Source organism: Propithecus coquereli, unplaced genomic scaffold, assembly GCF_000956105.1.
Source record: "Propithecus coquereli isolate 6110/MARCELLA unplaced genomic scaffold, Pcoq_1.0 Scaffold566, whole genome shotgun sequence".
In the NCBI taxonomy this organism is placed as follows: domain Eukaryota; kingdom Metazoa; phylum Chordata; class Mammalia; order Primates; family Indriidae; genus Propithecus; species Propithecus coquereli.
This window is the reverse complement of record NW_012151574.1, coordinates 263,357-282,765: the sequence shown is the minus strand read 5'-3', so window position 1 is coordinate 282,765 and position 19,409 is coordinate 263,357. Positions and strand designations below refer to the sequence as shown.

Sequence of the window (19,409 nt, the reverse complement as noted above, 5' to 3'; positions counted from 1 at the left end):
TCCTAAACAGCTCCCTAAATCATTCACACCGTCCAGCGAAGGAAAGCTTTGGGGGTGTCAGGATGGATGCTGAAGGGAGGGAAGGGGGTTAGAGAGGGAGACACCTTTGTCTGTCTGCAGGGGGCTTGGTGGGAACCTGCAGTGGAAGGACAAAGATGCACAAGAGCTGCTTTTGGGCCTCTGGAAAGCCATCCTGTGAATCCCCATGGAGACCATTCCAAAGGCAGAGACAGCCAACCAGAAACCTCTAGAAACTAACCCCAACTCTCATCTTGAATCATTTTCTATAAAATACGTACATATATGGATAGGAAAAAAAACTGGGAACATTTAACAATTGACTTATTTATGAGATGTAGCAAAATAGGGGACTTTTACTTTCTAGTTTATTCATTTTTGTATTATTTGAATTCCCTGCACGTACGTATTACTATTATAATTGGACACAAAGATTAAAAATAAAAAAAGTCAATGCCTTTGAATGGTGACAAACCAAACCTCCAGCAAGGACAGAGTCTGGGAGGCCCACCCAGACAAGAGAGACCGTGTGTACGTGTGTGCTGAGGGGGTGGGGAGCGCATGTGGGAGCGTCCCCCTGGACCTGACGGCCCCCCCCCCCCGCTGTCTGAAGTTCATAACCAGCCACCTTCCAGGCACATCACATGGTCCAGCTCTGAAGCCCCATCACCTCACAATTGTTTGACATCACATCCGGATGGGGAGTTCTGGGACAGAATGGCCTCAGCAATGGAGGCTGTGTTTTGGGTCCCCACGAATGTGAGGCCTACAGGAATTCTGGAGGGGACTGCTGGTCCAGGAAGAAAACATCCAGAACTACTTGAAATAGCGTGACACTTCTCTTCCTGCTACCGTGGGCACTGTAGCTGCAAGCTGATAATCGGCAGCTCTGCAGGAACGCCTGGCTCCCCCTCAGCTGTGGAGGTGCAAGTGGTGGGCGGCCGGCTGTGCTGGGTTGCCTCTGCCGCCTACAGGAGGAAGGCTGATCATGGTGCATGACGTTCACTTCCGCTTTTGCTGAAAACACCTTCCAACAGAAAGTTCCCTTCACAGAGCTGAGCCCAGGCATTTCAGGAAAAAACCTCACAACCCCAAAAGGTATGCAAGGCAAATGTCCAGGAAGCAGACTCAAAAATGGAGGTGGAACAAATGAACACGTTGGGAGGCAAGCTGGCCCACTGCTTGTGCTTTGTCACCGCAAGTGACCCCATGTGACCTCAACTTTCTACATAAAGGTTTTAGAGCCCAGGAAGTGGTCTTCCCTTGCTTATCACCAACTCATTTTTCTTTGGGGAAGATGCATTACCTGTGAATTGCAAGTCGTGTGTGCTGTAACACAATTCTCCTACTGCATGACCTGGGCAAGTCATAGCCTCTCTAGGCTAGACTCCCTCTAAACCACTTCCCATTGCCTTCATTTCCTGCTTCTTGAATGCTTCAAGGAACAGGTACTCATGCACCCATGTGGGTTTTCCTGGAGGATTGCTAGCTACTAAGACTTTCAAAACATAGCACAGAACACTGAAGCATTAAGCTAAAAGGTAAAACAAAAAACTCCCCCACATTTTGAAGTGGCCCAAATTCCAACAGAACATTTCTCCAAGTGTGACCTAAGCCTGTCCCCACTCTCGCAAAGCTCCTCCGCAGCTGCAGATGGAGCTCCTCCTGCTGAGGTCCGTCCAGAACCTGCCTTCCCTCAGATCTGCCCTCATGCGCTCTACACACCAAGGCCCCAAGGCCAGTAGCCAGAGCTGGTCTAATCACGCTTGCTGCTCAAACAGCTACAGCACAGGCACCTGATGCCAGGAGCACCACATCTACTGAGAGCCTACACCACGCCCTCCACCACAACCCGTGTGTGTGCGCGTGCTACTATGGACAGTATGGAAGCGACAGGTAGGGAGGCGGACAGAGATGTGATTAGGAGCCCACACTGAAGCTACAACTGCTGAGTTTAAATTCCCTCACTTCCTGCACCATATTTCCCAACTATGCCGTGCCCCAAAGGTAGGAGAAGGCACGTAGTTAAGCTTTAGCTGCCTGTAACTAGCAGGGGAGGAAAGACATCAAGACCAGCTAAATATAAGAAAAACAGTCCATATGGTGTTGAAATCAGTTTTGCAACCCTCACACCAGTTACAACTGGTTATAACAGACACTAAAAGTGGTGGGTAAAATGCTTTTAACATAGTCTCAAAGGATCTTCTCAAGTTACTTATTAATTACAAATGTACCCAGTAAACTTCATGGTACAGAAAATGTGGCAGACACCACCTTAAGTCTCTAAACACACACTTCCTGAGGACACAGAATCCCTATGTTCAAGTCCCTGGCAAAAACCACAAACCTCAATCAGGTCAGGAGCAAAGAGACAACCCCAGATGTAGGGAACTTCTTAAAAAGGCCTGTAGTATTGAAAACTGTTAAGCTTAGAACAAAGGCCCCTGGGATGCTGAGCAAGACGCTGAAGCCCTCTCGCCACAGCCAAGGCTTAGTGCGACTGCATTTATGGCACACCCTGGCCTTGTTTTGCATAAAACACTCATATAGTAGGATGATTTATTCATTTTATTATATACTTTATAAAAAACAAAAGCCCAAACACATGTATCTCCCACTATCATTAGGGAGGGAGTTCACATCTTATTGGTGAAGTGGCTATCTTCTAAAGGAGGCCCTATTATTTGTTTCTCTATACAGCCTTAGACACATCTCTTCTCCCTCAAGTATTTATATCCCAGCTATAAAAACGGAGCTGCAAACAGTGTATAAAGATATATGAGATTTTCTTGTTGTTATAGTACAAACACTTGAGGTTATGGGAGTATTGAGTATTAGGGCAAAAAAACATTAAGGAATGGAATGTCTTACCTGTAACAAAGTAGCTATTTGTTGTAACTGGCACCTCTCGGACAGTTAGTAGGGACATGGGCACACAAAACATGAGACAAACACGGGCCAGGGGACTACTTCTACTTGTTTCCAAAAGGCACAACATGTCTCCTACACCCTTGCTTAGTAACTAAAGACAAACTACAGAAGAACTCAGTATTTAGATTCTGCCCACTTTGAGGTATCAAATGCATAAGGAAAAGATTAGTTATGTCCAAGTAGCATGCAATAAAAATTTTTAAACCAACATGGTTAAGTGTTAAGATTTTTAGAAATCAAAATATTTATTCACATAATTTTAAACTAAAGTCAAAACTAGTAAGTCTTCCGTGGTAATGATTTAAGTGCAAGTGATGCTTGGCTTTCTTTCACATTCATTTCCTTCCTCCAGAGTAAAGATAGATCAGTTGTTCTTGAACAAGTCAATGCAGCTCTGCAAGAGGGAGACATTGTTCTGGAAAAAAAGTCAAGGTAGACCAATGAATCACTTGAGTCTAAGATTTGCTATATAGCTGTAAGAATACAACATTAAGTCCACAGACGTAGCCATGGCTTTTCTCAAGAGAGATCTGACACCAGCCAGACTATGCTGACACTACTCTTCATTAAATCTCAGTTGACTACAACCTGCCCTTCATCCCTATGTCATGCTGGAAGAGTTCCTCTCTCTGTGGGTCTGGGCTGTTTGTTGCTGGGAGAGGCTCCCAATGAAAGAGCTACAGCACCTTTGCCCTCACCTGCCCCCACCAATTTCCTCCCAAATATGATCATGTCAGTCCTGCTTAAAGTCTTAACTTAAACACTATATAAATGAGTTGTTCTGGCCAGGTGAGGTGGCTCATGCCTATAATCCTAGCACTCCAGGAGCCAAGGTGGGGGGATTGCTTGAGGTCAGGAGTTGCTGAGCAAGAGACCCCATCTCTACTAATTAGCTGGGCATCGTGGCGCATGCCTGTAGTCCCAGCCCAGTTACTCGGGAGGCTTAGGCAGGATGATCGCTTGAGCCCAGGAAATTTGAGGTCGCTGTGAGCTAGCTTGATGCCATAGCACTCTAGCCTGGGTGACAGAGCAAGGCTCTGTCTCAAAAATAAAAAAAGTGTTCTATGAAGTTGAAGGCCTTAGAAAGACTGGTTGCTAAAAATTAGTCATAGGTAAAATTACAGATGAGATTATAAATAATATTCATACAGGAATCTACAAAAATTGCTTTATAAAGTTCTCACATTAACTTCAAAAGGCAAGTAACTATAAACACATCTATGTTCTAGTCAAAACAAAGGATTTTACAAAATACATAACAATGTTTAAGTCTTCCTATTTTAATCAAAGCTGAAAGCCAGTGACAGTTCCCTCCTCTGGCCTCTCAGGTCTGAGGACTGACTTAGCTGCCCTGAACCAGATGGCACTCTGCCAGATGGCTGAGCTGAGTCCTGAAACCAGCCCCAGAAACTGAGTGTGGGGAGCACCACATTCCTAAGAGGTCCCTGGCAGAGCACCCTTGCTCTCCACTGTTTCTGTGCTACAACAGGATTATCAGAATACACTTAGCAAACCAGAAAACAATTTCTTTGAAAAAAGATTTCCAAGAAAGCAAGATATTGAAGAGCTTATTGATATATTAGGTTCTTCAGAGTGTGGACTGCAAAGGTCTTAGAGTCAGGTAGGGCAGCTTCCACCAAGAATGTTCCTCTAAAAAAAGTATTTCAAGATGTGAATTTATGGTTTGCTGCAGCAAAAAATACTCCCATTAGTGGCTCCCTCTACAAGTATTATAGAAAATTAATGCCACAAGGCAAACCCACTGCCTGATGACCCTGGGATAAAAACTTGGGGGGGACCCCTAACAAGTTGGCTTAATTTGAGGGAAAAAAAAAAACCCAACAACAATAAAACCCCACTTACTCTGGCATGCTTTATTTCCAGTTCAGACATCTCGATTAGATTCTTTCTAAATGCTGCCACTCTCTTCCGTTTGAAATTTATCAGTTCTATAGGAAGAAATAGTTAAAGTTTACAAATCCAAGAAAAATTGAACAAGTTTTATATTCACTTTAACTTCCAAAATATTCCTAACAAATAATCTCCAAAGGTTTCACGTACAACCGTTATTTTCGCACATTATCTCTGCGATTGCGACACATACTAAGTATCTTATGCTCACTGTGGTGATGTGGATGTCATTGCCTTTAAGTGGGCAACAGCACCCAATCACCAAGCATCATTACTGGGAGAATGGCAGCTGAGTACTTGGGGAACATGTGATGAGCAGCGTAGGTGCTGATGACTGAGGACAGGATTGAAGGAGGGGTGGCGGTGGGCCAGACATACTTAACCACTGGTTTTTGAAAACAGGGTGACAACTCTTCTCAAAAGTGGCTAACAGGCCCATGAAAATGTTCAGCATCGTTAAGGACTAGGGAAATGTAAATTAAAACCACAATAAGATTATAACCTCACACCTTTAGAATGGATTTTATCAAAAAGATGAAGTTGACAACAATGCAGAGAGAAGAGGATCCTTCTATACTGTTGGTGGGAATGGAAGTTAATGCAACCATTATGGAAAATAGAACTACCACATGATCCAAAAATCCCTGTCCTGGGAATATACTCGAAGGAACTGAAGCCAGTATGTTAAAGGGATATCTGCATTGCCGTGTTCACAACAGCCAAGATATTAAAATAAATGTAAGTGTCCATCAATGGATGAGGAAAATGTGGTATCTTAACAGATATAGTACAATAGTATTCAGCCTTTAAAAAGAACAAAATTCTGTCATCTGGGACAACACAGATAAATCTAGACACTGTGCAAAGTAAAATAAGCCAGGAACAGAAGGACACCTGTTGAATGATCTCACTTAGAGGTGGAATCTAAAAAGTAAGGAGAAATTAAGAAGAGAGAAGAATGATGGTCACCAGAAATTGGGGGTGGGGTGGGGCAGCGGTGAGAGGAGTAAGGGAATGAGGGAATTGCTGCTCAAAGGGTACAAAGCTTCAGCTAGACAGTTTTGAGATCTATACAGAGCAGGATGACTAGTCAATAGTAGTGTGTATTTCAAAATAACTAGGTAAATTTCAAATGGAATCACCACAAGAAATGTTAAGTGAGGAGACAGACATTTATTAGCTTTATCTAATCATCTCACATTATATAATACATATATCAAGTCACATTGTACTCCATAAATGCAACATAATTATGACTTATTAAATATTTTAAAAATTAAAAAATAAAAAGGGAGAAAAGTGTTACTCTCATGTTCAAGATGGATTTACTTTGGATATGATCTGTAAGACATGCCCCTGTTCTATCTTTTCTTTTCCTGTTGCCACTATCAGGATTCAGGATTAACGATCTATTGGAAATTTGGATAAGCCAAGAATACGTACTCCCTCTGATCCCTTTATTAGGTTTGTGACATTAAGTTCTGCCTTGCAGATTTACTTTGGTAAAACTTTGGCCATCACTCCTTTGGTAAAACTTTGTAGCTCCAGCTGGTACTCAGGGGCACTCAGAACTGAGTCACTCTCCTCTCTCACTGTGTCCATAGTACTGCCCAAAAGAACTACAATGAATGCAGCCACATTAAAAAGTCACAAATTTTACAGTGATATGTTGCTCCCGTTCTTCCTCTATACCTGCACATAGGTCGAGGCCATCTGTACACAGGACCACAAGAGACAGACACACTAACATCCATCTTCTGTGATACCAGCCCTCACCACCATTTTTTGCTATGTTCCTTAAACTGACTCAACTCGTATAGTCAGCTCAGATATAAATCTTAGAAAGAACTCATACCAAAGGCAAACAGGTTAATACTTATCAATCTCAGCATTCTACAGAATACTATACTTTTAGTATAGTATACCTAGGGCTTGCATTTTGAATAGAGGATATAATCAAACAACACATGGGGATAATTTAGGTAGTTTAGACAGGCCTAAATTGGCACCATTCTGACTTTTGTGTGGTTTTTCTTTCATCCCCTCTAAAACTGTCAAAAGCCATTAAATTGGCCCATATAATAACCTAAGATTTCAACTCAGTAGTTTTGAAGTACCTACTTTTCCTTATAAACTTACTAGTTTTTTTTTTTTTTAAAGAACTACAAGAATTTAAGAATGAGGCAGCATATGAAGGTTACTTTGGAAAAACCCAAAAACAGCCTGGTGATTGTGTCTGCATGACATTTGCCAAGTTCCAATAAAGAGAAGCTCTATGCCTTACAGTTAAAGCATTATAGTCCTGAATAGACAAAGGAAGACAAATCCCAGAAAGCCTAGGTTTAGACATGCCAGGTAGCTTTCCAGCATGTTACTGAACAGAGATCACTGGTATCACAGGGACACTACCAGACATGCCTAGATTTCCCTACCACTGGAAAACAAAACACACCTGAGGAAACTAAATGAAATGGGGATTTCTATTTTCATGAAAGCTTGCTTATTTAGCGGGGAGGAGGGATTGAGTCAAGGGCAGTGTCCTACTATTATTAAATTTACATTCTGGGAGATACATTTGAACATTTGCTCTGGAACGTTCCATGGCTTCTGAGAACGCCATGGAAGATCCACAAGATCTAGGGTAAAGACTACATATTATGTCCAGGTGTGGTGGCTCACATCTGTAATTCCAGCACTTTGGGAGGCCGAGGCATGAGAATTGCTTGAGTTCAAGACCAGCCTGGGCAATACAGTGAGATGGAGGTTTCCACAAAAAATTTTTTTAAAAAATAAGCCAGGCATGGTGGTGCACGCCTGTAGTCCTAGCTACTTGGGAGGCTAAGGTGCAGTAAACTATGATCGGGCCACTGTACTCCAATCTGGGTGACAGTGAGACCCTATCTCTTTTAAAAAAAAAAAAAAAAAAAAAAAAAAAGGAAAAGAAAGGAAGAAAGAAAGAAAAACTATGTATTACATTCATGTTCAATGGAAATGGTGTACCACCTCCCAATAAAGTTAACCTGTATTTAAAAAGTCCCCTGTTCTGGAATAGGGGAAGGCAAGAAAGAATCCTGTGGCCATGGACCGGAAGTCAGTGTAGTCTCACGATCCCTGAAACCTGTGTACGTGTGCAACTCTGTGCGTGTGCACACACACCTCTACCTGCTGGAGGGCCTTGGAGAGAGACACCCCAGGAACAGTGAATACACTTAACATTATTAGATATAAAAATGAACAAGAACTTTTCCAGAGTAAAGGACTAAGAGCAAGATAACCAGATGCAATCCTAGACCAGTTCTTGTAGTGGAGCACATTATTGGGACAAACATTATGAGAATACAGACAGTAGACTGAATTAAGTCTACTGCAGTGGATAACTGTACTGTAGGGATGTAAGAGAATGATCTCAGTCATAGGAAATACATAACAATGTTTTCAGGGATAAAAGAACCATGATGTATGCAACTTAATCTCAAATGGTTCAATAAAACAAAAACAAAAACAAAAAAGCCCCAGAGTGTTTATGAACACTCAGGAACCGTGACAGTAAGTGTGTGCAAGTGACATAGTAGGTGGGGGTGAAGTGCTGACACTGGATGATGCTAGGTGAAGGAACATGGGTGTTTTTTGCACTATTTGTGCAACTTTTCCTCTGTAAGCTTGAAATTATTTCCAAAGAAAAAGAATATCCCTGCTTGACCTTCTTTTGCAGATTCAGAAAGTTGTTCAAATTTCTGGCAGCATTCTTGCTGGTGTGCCTCAGCCACCTTGACATCTCTGCTTTTTAACCGGGCCTTATCCAGGGCTTTGTTTGAGTTCTCATAGTCAATGAGGGCTTTGGTGCGTCTGTATAAGAGATCCTGAGAAGGAAATCAACAGGTACAACATAAAAAAACTACAGAGAATTGGAGTACTAAACAAATATCTAAAGCAGTCTAACCTTGTACCCAACGCCATACACTGTCTAAATTGTTAGATGGCAAGAACCTAATCAACCCCTACACCTCCCTTTCTCATTATTATTTAATCTCCACTTTCAATAGGGATGAGCAACTCTGACAGCATTGTTGAGAACTTTTTCCAGAATTCTTTATATGGCCAGGGAAAAACTCCAACAGAGCAAAAACAGAAGACTTTTTTCTCAGTTGATGCAATAACTGCAGGTAATTTCAAAAAACTAAACACTGTATATCAAAACACATGTACAGTTATTGCTGGGCAGTCAAGTGAAATGCTGCTAAAATACGACCTGGCAATGAGTAAGAAACATATAACCCTTCCCTGCAAATCCTGCTTCTGGTAGTCTACCCTGGGATCCATCTAATCTGAAATAAAGATTCTTCATAAATCTTATAAGCAAAGAAGATACTTTAGTATCTAAAACTGGTAATTATGATGCATAGATTATGCAGTTCTTAAAAACTGGCACAATAATTAAAGCCAGGTGAAACTATCTTATCTACTTTTGTATATACTCAAAAAATCTAAAGTGAGCTCTTAATTCCATGAAAGGAGAAAATAAACTATCCATCTAAAATGCACAAAAAATGTCCAAGTATAAGACTAAGAAAACATGTCAAAAGGCAAATTAACGAAAAATAGATGTACACTATTTGGGAAAAATGTATTTTTACTTTCTAATGACATTTCCCCTTGTTATATATAACCTCAGAAGGTACAGAATCCTACCTACCCAATTTTATGTTGCCTGATTTAGCACATTTCACGTAAAATTAACTTAAATATTTTTGTTTGGGGCAATTCAGACAGTTAAGAATGCATTTTTAATTCCCAAACAATATTCTGTTTACTGCTTAGTCTTGTTTCTCGTAAGTAACGCTTTATGGCTCAAAGTCTACAGAGACAGTTGCAATTCAATAAAAACTCACAAACCCCCCAACCTTTTCTGCCTCAGAAATAGCCCTTTCGGCATGTTATATCCACATCCAATAACCTATAATGCCAAAAACTATTACTCCATACAACCCCTACAGTGTTGCCAACAATATAAGCTTTAAAGATACAATGTCACAGAAAGGCCTATCATTTACACAAACACACCTGACAAATTCCTATCTTCCTCCTGAGGATAAAGTAACTTCCCTTTTAAACAAGAGACTACATCTTCTAACATGAAACTTCTCTGTTCACAGCAAGGTCTTGTACTGCTCCAACGAATAAAACAACTTCTTGTCTTACCTTAGCAGCCTCTATGTTGAGCATGTAGTATCGGAGAAGCTCTGTCAGCTTTAAATCTTCATCTGATGAGACTCGACCCTCTACTTTCTATTTAAAAAAGTAAAGGTCACCATCAAGGCAGAAATCTACAGATTATAAAATACGTATTATAAAGACTGACACAAAAATCCTTACCCTAAGTTTTTCAAATAGCTCAGCAACCTTCAATAGGTACCTGAAAACACACATATAATTTTGGTTTAAGGTCTTAAATAAGCTTTGAAATATGATCTTATCAATACTCCAAGACATGAATGAATAAACTCAGAAGTCCCAGCCTTTAGCACTTTAAAGTAGTGCTTTCATTCCAATTGGCCTAGAACAGTAGAGAATGGTTACAAACTGCACATGCTTACAGTGCCAATCAGTGGCACCTCTCTTGGTGACCTTTCAGTCATCCTGCCCATGTGACCAGGATAATTCTTATCAGACACCAATGCTGTATTAACCAAGGTCAGGTTCCAATGAGCTACCGCTGTGGCCATCACAGCTATAAAATATGCTACTACTTCATTGGTCTTCTGCCGTTAGCTAGCCTTTCAATTTCAAATCAGAAGTAATACCACCGGTGATTTCAATCCTAGGTGTTAAGCAAAATACTATCTTACACCAGAAATGCCCAGGAGGGAGAAACTGTGAAAAACATATATAAAAATAAGATCAGACTGGGGTGATTTTAGTATTTTCATGACCACCACAACCAAATCAATAAAGTCCACGGCACTATGAGGCAAAATGACAAGCCCAAAATTAAAACTGAGACATTTAAGTTAGACAGAAATAAAGGCTTTGGCAACAGCTACCAAATTTGTTCATCTACAGAAGAACTTTCTAATTCCCCTACTGTCTTAAAAGTGTCTTTTAAGTACAGAGGATATAAGACTTGAAAGCTGAAGACTTTCCTTAATGAGCTTGTATCTCATCTCCAAAGCAGAACTGAAACTATGTAGCCATTACTCATTATTCTTATAAGTATACCACCCAGCAGTCTTCAATTAAGAAATGGCAAATGCTTTTTCAACAAAAACTTACTTTTTGATGACCGTGGGCTCTTCCAAAGCCAGGCTATGCAAGCAGGCTGCAGTGTGGATATAGTCATCAGCAACATCTGTAGAAACAGGGATACCCCTTTTTAGAGGAACAAAGCCAGGCACATTAGCAAAGCTCTAAGTGGCTAGGGAATGAATGGCACTTACTTTTATGAGATCTGGTCATTTTGTCAGCTTTCACACAGGAATCCTTGATCCTATTGTAATAATTAATAAGGAAGTTCTTCTCTTGCTCAAAGAAGTCATCTACCTCCTAAAAGGAGGAATAAAGAAATTTAAGAACTAGACAACTCAAGAATGTGAATATGTATTTTGTATTAGAAGAAATATTCTGACAAATAAACTCATGAATAAAAAGTTTAACCTTCATAGATCAGGGAATTACACAAATTTATAACACACTATTTCATAACCGAGACTGGTAAAAATCAAGGGCTGGCAGGAATTGTCAACAGATGGAACCATTTTGAAGAACAATTTGGCAATGGCCAGTAAAACCCTGGTATCCTAAGACCCAGCAATTTCTACCATGGGTGCAGTGGTTCTAAGTGGGACACTGCCATCTAGCCTTGGATACCTGCATCTGTGTGTGGGTGTTCCCCCCACCCCTCAATTTGGTTGGTTTCAGACTGGGAGGCAATATTGACATCTGATAGGCACTGGCCAGGGATGCCAAACATCCTATAATGCAGAGGTACCCAACCTATGGTGAGTTGTATAATTATTTCATCATATAGTACAATGAAATAATAATGAAGTGTACCATAAATGTAATCTGCTCCAATCATCCCGAAACCACCCTCTCCCTGCCTCCTGGTCCACAGATTAATTGTCTTCCATGAAAATAGTCCCCGGTGCCAAAAAGCTTAGGGACCACCGCATAATACATAGAGGACAGTCCCAAATATCTTAAACTGGGCCAAGGATAGCCCAAGAGTTTCCAAATTTCTGACAATGTCCTCCCTACTTAGCACCTGGATTCTGGACTCCCTACAAGTCCTGGACTTGCAAAGCCAGACACCAAATATTAACTATGATATAAAGCTAACTTAGTTAAAAATGAAAGGGAAGGCCTGAGGAGTGAAGAAGTAGATCACACCTATGAGAGTAATGAGAGACTTGCATTATTAATTTTTATTTTCTATTAAGAGAACAGCACTATTCAATAGAAATATATGAGCCACATGTACCATGTAAAAATTTTCTGGTAGCCTCACTATGAGGTGAAAACAGGTCAAATTAATTTTAATAACACTTAACACAGTATACATAAAATATAATCAACATAAAAAAGTCTACATTCATTTAATGTTCTTTTCTTTGTATTAAGTCCTTAAAATCCAGTATGTAAATAAAATTTAAAATTCAGTTCCTTAATTGTGCCAGCTAAGCTATATGCCAGGCATTCGCTTGTCACCTCTGGCTGGTGGCCACCACAGTGAACAGTATAGTTCTGGAGAATGGCATAAAACAATCTCACAGCTTATTTTCTTTTTAAAATTAATTGAGTAACCTCTCTCCTTACAGAAAAATGAAGATTCAAGTGTGGAAAGGTTCCTGCCACCTCTCCAGGGATCATGAACAAGGTGCTTTGTGTAAACTGCGTGAGTGGATGAAAATGACCAAAATGTGAAGCAAACTTATATTTCTTAAAAGTTAACCATTTGTATCACAAATAATCTCTTCCAACGACATAAAAAGTCACCTATTCCTCTAAATCAATAATTTTCTCAAACAGCCAAAAGCCACTTACCTTAACTCCAGAAAAAAGGACTTCATCAGCACTTTTCACTACACTTTTAAAAAAACCACCAAACATCTCTTTGGTATTTTTCCGTCTAACACTGAGCTAAAGGAAGAAAATTCCAAAAGAATATTTTATCATATTTTTCTAGGTTCTCTTAAAGAAATTATGATTAACATTCCAAGTAATCCTCTTCATTAGTATAGGCACATGCATAAGATACCTTTAATTCTCTCTTAACCACCAAGTCTAAAACACATAACACATGGAAAAGCCTCCTAAACACAAGCCGCCTCATTCTAAAAGGCTAACTTAAGAGTTATTTTGAAAAACTGTCCAGGCACTAAGTCTTAGTGGCTTTTAAATCCTGGTAGAATTATTGTTCTGTTCTATCCAGACTGTTAAGCTTCACCAGACAGAAGACACTGAAGAAATTTCTAAGTTGGAGCTTTTCTCACATATATTAAGTAGCAAGAAAAACAAACAAACAAACATACACAAAAGTCTCCTTTCTACAAAAAGAGTAGCCAGGAAGAAAACAGCCAGGTGCCGTGGCTCACGCCTGTTATCCCAGCAACTAAGAAGGCTGAGGCAGGAGTATCACCTGCAGCCAGGAGGTCAAGACCAGCCTGGGCAACAGATCATGATCCTGTTTCTACAAAAATTGTAAAAATTAGTTAGGCACAGTGGTACACCTCTGTAATCCCATCTACTTGGGAGGATGGTTTGAGCCCAGATTTTGAGGCTGCAGCGTGCTGATTACACCATCGTACTCTAGCCTGGACGGCAGAGCAATACCCTCTCTCTTACAAATAAAATAAAATTAAAAAAAGATCAATTTAAGTTCATTCTAACAATTCCAAACAGAACTGAGAGAGAAAACTAATCTTTGGAAGGGTAAAAAAGTCAAAATTTTCTTTAAGCAGAGTTTTACAAAAATGACACACAATGAATCTACTGGCAGGGGGAAGAGCATCTAAAGACGTCCCACTGTATGGGAAATTCAGAACTTTTAGTCTATTTTTCAGAAAGTATAAAGTATGTTGTTAAAGTAGAGTCTTAAAACATTTTCAACTGTTATCATGGAAATGAAACTAAAATGTCTTACATCCTGATCATACTCTAGGAAAACATGAAAGTTGCGATCTTTACTGAGAACAGGGTGAGAAGAAAGCCGCTGAAGAAAGACTTCATGGGAGGATACAGTCTTCTTAAAGACAGCGAGATATTCACTGAAAAGAGACACACAAGCATTCAGTTGGCATGGCTCAATACCTGACCAATACAGCTCTCGCTAACCCTATGGTTCTGCTGGTCCCACTACTACATGAAATATGCAACTGGACTGAAACGATATTTTGGTATAACCTCGTATCTAGTTAGGTAATAAGGCAGTTGCCATTTTGGAATCTGTGGAATGAACCAATGGAGGAAAAGTGATGTTACAGCTGGATTTAATGGATCAAATTTGAGAGCCCCTAAAACTACATGCAATTACTGCTATTATTTAGCAGCCACAGAACATTCGTGTCTATAGAACAATAAAATCCCTTTAATTCTGCCACCATGTATGCAGTGTGAGTCTAACAAGGGTTGGAATTAGCAGAAATTATAAAGCAGCTTTATCTCAATCTAGACATTAAAGATCACTTTAAACCTCCCAATTGTAGAAACTTGGGTGTGTTGTGTTCAGTACTTTACCCCTAGAACTGGTCATGACAGGCACTCAGGTGTGTGCTAAATGACTCAATACCTGGATTGTGACACTGCCCTAGATAATAATATGGACTTGTGGCAGGGCGGCTGATGATGGAAGAGGGGAGGGGTGACTGTTTTTGAGCCAAGAAAAGAAAGTGCAGGGGCGGGGTGCGGTGGCTCACACCTGAAATCCTAGCACTCTGGGAGGCCCAGGCGGGTGGATCGCTCAAGGTCAGGAGTTCAAGACCAGCCTGAGCAAGAGCGAGATCCTGTCTCTACTAAAAAACAGAAAGAAATGATCTGGACAACTAAAAAAAAAAAAAAATATATACACACACACACACACACAAATTAGCCGAGCATGGTGGCACGTGCCTGTAGTCCCAGCTACTTGAGAGGCTGAGGCAGAAGGATCGCTTGAGCCCAGGAGTCTGAGGTTGCTGTGAGCTAGGCTGACGCCACAGCACTCTAGCCTGGGCAACAGAGTAAGACTCTGCCTCAAAAAAAAAAAAAAAGAAAGTGCAAGGATGGTTTAACAAGAAACTTTTCAAAAATCCAATTTCGTTTGAACTAATTAAATTACAACCACATTTTAATATGCTGCCTATAGAGCTGGACTTCTTTTTGAGACAGGACCTCCCCTCTCTGTCACCCAGGCTAGAGTGCAGTGGTGTCATCATAGCTCACTGCAGCCTGAAACTCCTGGGCTCAAGAGATCCTCCTGCCTCAGCCTCCCAAGTAGCTGGGAGTACAGGCGTGCACCACCATGTCCAGCTAATTTTTCTATTTTCTGTAGAGATGAGGTCTCACTCTTGCTCAGGCTGGTAGGACTTCCTCTTTCAAGCCATCAATGCGGTTATTCAGAATGCTGCTTTGTAACAGCACTCGCTACAATCTAGTTTCTCCTATTCTAGTAATCAAACTTCAAAAGAAAACTCTGTATATCATGAGCAGCTTAAAAAGTAATTTCTAAAGACACAAAGGTTTATTTCTTCACTATGCCAGACCAGCATCCCCTAGCAAGTATGGACTAGTTTTTTAGGGGGAAAAAAAGTCTGTCTAGTACTGTCAATGGCCTCTGAACTCAATGTACAAAGACAAAGACCATCTCCCACCCACACTCTGCAAAATGTAGTTTTATAAAACACACTAGGCAACTAATTAACAGCTATATTTAAATTAGGTTCTTCTACTTATTTCTGTACACAGCATCATTCTTCTACTTCTCAAAAGACAGGGCTGGCTGAGCACAGTGGCACACACAGCCCTGTGATCCCAGCTACTCAGGAGGCTGAGGTGGGAAGATCATTGAGCCCAGAAGTTCAGGAGCAGCCTCAGAAACATAGCAAAATCACATCTCAAAAAATAACTAAAAGATAAAGCCCACCAACAAGATCCACTTACGCTTCCAGTTCTTGTTTCATCTTAGCAAATTCTTCTTTGGTCATAGACCCTTCACCCTCTCCCAATTTCTGCATCTTCTCTCGAGGGCCATCAAAGTCGGGCTTTGTAGGAGCAGGCGGAATCTGCAGCAGAGGCAGGTAACTCATGAGCCTCCCAGCCCAGCAGTGATGTTCTAGTTTGTGCCACATGCAACTCCTGTCAGTTTTGGTGCACAGGAGGCAGCTACGCAGGTGGAGCTGTCTAAATACTCCTGTTTTTCTCTTAATCTTCTTCCTTCTAGCCATTTAAAAGAAGTGTCCTCCTCAAAGTTGGGCACTCATTTTGACTGCAATCATTTGCTCACTTGATCTATTACAGACAAGTGGTAGATCATAGCAGTGTCTACACTGCTTCAATATTGGCCTAAAACTAGTATCATCAATGCTAAAAACCAATGATTAACCATCAAGATTATAGTCTCCAGGCTTCAAAAACAATTTTCTCTAATTCCAAAGGATAATCAAGATTTTAATTATGAATGAACAGAACACTCCTAAACACAAGCTTCAGTACTAATTTTGTTTAATGATTAAGCAATCATCATTTGGGCAGATTCCTCAGTATGCCCGGCAGGACAATAAAGGCACACTTCAGTCTCCCTTAAAATCACCCAAGTCTCAGTTCCTGCAGCCAAGAATTAACTGAAAACTGCCTCCTTACTCCTTGAGCACTTTTGAGAGATCTCTTCATATGCTACCACCAATACTGAGGTTTCCTGGAAACCAATTCTACCACACTGGGAAGAAAACACCAGAGAAAAAACCCAAACCTAAAGGTAGGTATAACTTAAATCATTGAACTGTTTACCCTCTTACAATGTATAGAACGTATTCTTCAACTCATAGCTATAATATATTCTTCACATTATTTTAGACTTTACTAGTAAATGAGTTAGCAAATACCCTAGTAGGTAGATGAAATCAGACTTTTAACAATCCATTACAGTGTGGGTAACAGTCTCTTTAAACCAAATGAATAGCAAGGTAGAAGAAAACTAGCATAATTATTTGATTTTCTAAAGTATACTCACAATAAGCCCAGCATAGTCTGTTGTTTCAATCAGAGTGTCATGTAGCCACACAAAGTCCTCATGTTGCCTTGTAACAGAAAACTCTGGGCTCTGAAATGTGGGCAATGTGGTCTGTAAAGAAAGGAGGGAGAAATTAACTGGTAACCATTACTTTTAGATTAGGTGGCTCGGGTTTCCTGGGCTAAACAATGGAAAAATTCTCAATACAACATCAAGATAAGATCCAATAAAGAACAATGCAATAATACTTGATCTCCCCCACCACTATTACAGTCTCAACTAAGATTCAACCTAGTCTCTAAGGAATTATTTTCACAAAACTTCACCTTTCTGAAGCTTGCAATGAACACCCAAAGAGGCAAGAGTCTACTGGAAAAAGTTAAGTTCCAGGAAGTTAACCCTAATTCTATTTTTGAAAGTCTGAACTTATCCCAGTTACGACAAAAAAGAAAAGTATATTACTGTCTAAAAAAAATCTCAGCTACAGTTTACTACTGCTCTGGAAATTGTCCTTGCCTTCCCTTTTATTCCAGTGAATGCTTATTTCACCTTCTTTGATCAGGTTAACCCAGGCAGAGAATCATGTGGGCAGTCTTTACACAGTCTCCTGAATAACTGAGGTATGCTAATCAAGCCATTAAGGCATTAAGGAAAAAAGTGTGTCGGGGAGGTCCTTCCCAACTTAGTAAATACGAAAAACAGGGCACAGACAGGTATTTTCCCTTGGATGCAAATTAAAAACAAAGGTGGAAGATGTGAGCTACCTAGGTAGATGGTCCACCTGCTGCATCACCTTGCCTGGTACACTTTCCCATGGAACAGAGTACAAGACACACTAAGATCTGCAATTCCTACATCCCTAGGGCTCTACCACAGTAGAAATGCTGAACCCCTTATCTTATGCAAGTGAGATTGATAAGGGAGGTTCCCCAGTTAGCAACAACTGCTACATATAAATAAATAGCAACCATTTCCGTTCAGGGAATCTCTTCTCTCATCCACTCTAAGTAACAAGGCTAATACAACCTAGCACTGTTTGTATTGCAAAGTCATTCTGTCACTTACCTTGGTGTGCACTGTAAATTTAACCTTATCTCTCTCGCTGAGAGCATCAGGTATGTCGATCTGAAGCGAGGGATCAACGTTCAGGTCCACAGACACAGATCTCAGCTGAAACACATTTTCGAGTATTAGTCTCTAATTTATTTGGCCCTAAAAATTATCCCTCCAAAAATGGGAGGTAGTTACTGAAAAGAAGTTTATATATGAAGTCTACAAATAAAGTTTACATATAGAACAAAGTCATGAGACATCTCTAAGTTTATCTGAAACTGAAAGAAAACTGCTCTTCAAATGCATAGGTGTATCCAAAGTATTCCTATAATCTGAACAAAGCAACTGTTCTAATGCCATGTACATTGCATATTTTATGTCTACATGAAAAACAGATTTCGCCAAGTACTAAGGCTTGAACTAGACAGAACAAAATCCAGAATTTCTAACATAAATGCCAAAATATACAAAGAACATTTAAGAGGCATTAACCAGACCACAGAAATATCTGAAAAGAAAACCTGGGGAAGTGGCACAGAGAACAATCATGTAGTGTAGGATCCTGTGTGGATAAATAAGAGTGGACCTATTTATGTTCAGGTACTGTTTCAAAAAGCTAAGAAATCTAGATGGGATGGGTGAATTACAAAAACTAAACATGGCTTTAATCCCACTATGGTTACATATGAGTGACAAATGTTGAGCTCAGCCTTGGAAAGAAAATTAACTGATTTTGTGAGCTGGAAATTCAGAGGGAAAGATATCCAACTCCATTTTTGTCAGTCCAAAAAATCCCAAAACGAAACAAAACAAAATGAAACTTTCTAAAGAATATGGAAAGAACATAGTGAAAGCACTAATAAGAACCGGGCTATAGGGAAAAGTGGTTAAAATGGTTTTCCTACTGAATTTAAAACAAGGTAAAGTCCTTAATTCTTAAAGCGGACAAGTTGGTGGCCAATCTTAAAGCCTGACACAAGAGGCATGAAGGACTCATGAAGGAAGCATGCAGTTTCTCCATTCCTCCTCTTACTGTGTAACCAGTACTAAAGTCAAGTTGTCATAAACTCTAGATTACTCAACACAGGGAAAATTTCAAGTGAAGACTGGAGTTAAGAGGATGAAGAATTTCCCTCTAAATTTCTAGGCTGAGCACGGTGGCTCATGCCCTGGAATTCTGGCATTTTGGGTGGCTGAGGCAGGAAAAATGTTTGGGGCCAGGAGGTTGAGGTTACAAGTGAGCTATGATCATGCCATTGAACTCCACCCTGGGCCAGAGCAAGAACCCTGTCTC

General features: G+C 40.3%; 1 protein-coding gene across 2 annotated transcripts in view; it reads right to left on the bottom strand.

The window, feature by feature from the left end:
- Window positions 1–3,162: 3,162 nt before the first annotated feature.
- The window catches only part of LOC105821266 (sorting nexin-5), a 45,334-nt gene continuing 29,087 nt past the window's right edge, over window positions 3,163–19,409 (bottom strand). For both annotated transcript variants that reach the window (XM_012657942.1, XM_012657943.1), the window contains 12 exons: window positions 18,128–18,232; window positions 17,063–17,173; window positions 15,994–16,115; window positions 14,000–14,123; window positions 12,901–12,996; window positions 11,295–11,400; window positions 11,131–11,206; window positions 10,234–10,273; window positions 10,060–10,146; window positions 8,561–8,720; window positions 4,813–4,898; window positions 3,163–3,364 (listed from right to left, as the gene is read on the bottom strand). In XM_012657942.1, the coding sequence (XP_012513396.1) occupies window positions 3,314–3,364; window positions 4,813–4,898; window positions 8,561–8,720; window positions 10,060–10,146; window positions 10,234–10,273; window positions 11,131–11,206; window positions 11,295–11,400; window positions 12,901–12,996; window positions 14,000–14,123; window positions 15,994–16,115; window positions 17,063–17,173; window positions 18,128–18,232 (1,164 nt within the window). In that variant the 3' untranslated portion in view covers window positions 3,163–3,313. The remainder of the gene's footprint in view (window positions 3,365–4,812; window positions 4,899–8,560; window positions 8,721–10,059; window positions 10,147–10,233; window positions 10,274–11,130; window positions 11,207–11,294; window positions 11,401–12,900; window positions 12,997–13,999; window positions 14,124–15,993; window positions 16,116–17,062; window positions 17,174–18,127; window positions 18,233–19,409) is intronic.